Source organism: Tarenaya hassleriana, unplaced genomic scaffold (assembly GCF_000463585.1).
Source record: "Tarenaya hassleriana unplaced genomic scaffold, ASM46358v1 Cleome12, whole genome shotgun sequence".
Lineage (NCBI taxonomy): Eukaryota > Viridiplantae > Streptophyta > Magnoliopsida > Brassicales > Cleomaceae > Tarenaya > Tarenaya hassleriana.
In genome coordinates, this window is record NW_010962392.1 from 3,367,052 (window position 1) to 3,368,607 (window position 1,556).

Genomic DNA, 1,556 nt, shown 5'->3' on the forward strand with positions numbered 1-1,556 from the left:
AAACTGGAGCATCTCTTTCCCTGACATTCCAAAGGAAGCAAGATGCAGAACACAGTCTGCACCTTTTAGCGCCTTGTCCACATCTTCTTTCTTGGTCACATCCCCTGTTATCAATTTCAAGTATTCAATCCGCTATACAACCAAAGCCCGTGATAATAACATCTCTCCGATTTCTAATGCACCATATGGTTCATGTTTCAATTCCATAAAATCAGAATTCACACGCAGTAACCTGTTGAATTCTATTCAAAAGCTATTATAGATCAGATCAGCTATTAACCTAATCGACAAGCTTGAACTTGCATTCATATGCTAAGCTTCTCCGTACAGGCTCTTCATAGAACCGACACTCCATGGTCTAGATTTAATTAGACGAGGAATAAGGGGAATGGTAAAATGTGGAGACAGAATCAGTGGACTCGTCAGAAAATGGAAGCATCAAAACTGAACAAAATCACTAAAGAAGATGGTTGCAAAGAGAAATTACGGAAACCGAACCTCTGATGCAGCGAACGCCATTGTCAATGAGCTCACGGGACCAAGGAGAGGAGATGCGGAGGTCGAAGGAGCGGACATGGCGAGCGCCGCGGCGGATGAGCTCCAAGCACAAGGCGGCGCCGACGAAGCCCAAACCTCCAGTGACCACGAAGACGTTGCCTTCGATTCCTTCGTTCTCGCTCAAATGCATCTTTCTCTAGAGCGATCTGCGACGAGAGTTGACCATGGAAGTCCAACGATGCGGAAAAAGAAAATTACGGTTGGTGCTTTCTTTCTTTATATTTTTTCAGTTGTTGCATTTCAGAGAATTAATTTTGGGTAATATGTAAAAATGATTTAGTGTTAAAAATATCATATTTGTCATATTAATTAATTCTATGTATGTTTCTATATGGATGATCTAATCATTTGTTTTGATTCTCAATTTAATAAATTTTTAATTTTAAATACAATAATTATAAAATATCTTTATTACTTTATTATATGGACCCATATTTGTTCAATTTTATTTTAAAATTAATTTAAGGATTATCTTATTAAGAACATTTAACTATTCAATTCATACAAAAAAAAATCTACATCTTAAAGTCATCATAAAATCTTAATCTATAATATTTTAAAAACAAAACACCTTATATTATCAATAAAAACCAAATCCGTAATGAACTCAAATCATATTCAAATCGAATATAAAAATCAAATACTATAATTTTTACTAAAAAGAAAAAAAAAATCTCATAAAAATATTCGACTTTTTATGTCATCACCAATCATGCATATTTTAAAATTTTGGTGTATTTATTTATCAAATGAGATGTTTTTATCAAATTTTTCCAAAAACAAAAACAAGAAAACAAGAAAATAGCTGAACTGAATCCAAAATGTGCACCCCTAGTTTAACCATGGTACAGGTACATGAGCCTGAGATTTTGTGTAGTTATGATACACAACACAGCTTGTAAACATATGCTTTCTAAGACCAAACAGAAGAATGTTCCAAGAATTTTATAACAAACCTTAAAACGAAAAGAAACCAGTAACAATGGGGGGGGGGGGGA

At 34.3% G+C, this 1,556-nt stretch overlaps 1 protein-coding gene across 1 annotated transcript in view; it reads right to left on the reverse strand.

Annotated features, from left to right (window-relative positions):
- The window catches only part of LOC104806872 (short-chain dehydrogenase/reductase family 42E member 1-like), a 2,791-nt gene extending 2,033 nt beyond the window's left edge, over window positions 1–758 (reverse strand). The window contains exons 1-2 of the mRNA XM_019201627.1: window positions 499–758; window positions 1–104 (exon numbers count right to left, since the gene is read on the reverse strand). Coding sequence (XP_019057172.1) covers window positions 1–104; window positions 499–688 — 294 coding nt within the window. The 5' untranslated portion in view covers window positions 689–758. The remainder of the gene's footprint in view (window positions 105–498) is intronic.
- Window positions 759–1,556: the final 798 nt, after the last annotated feature.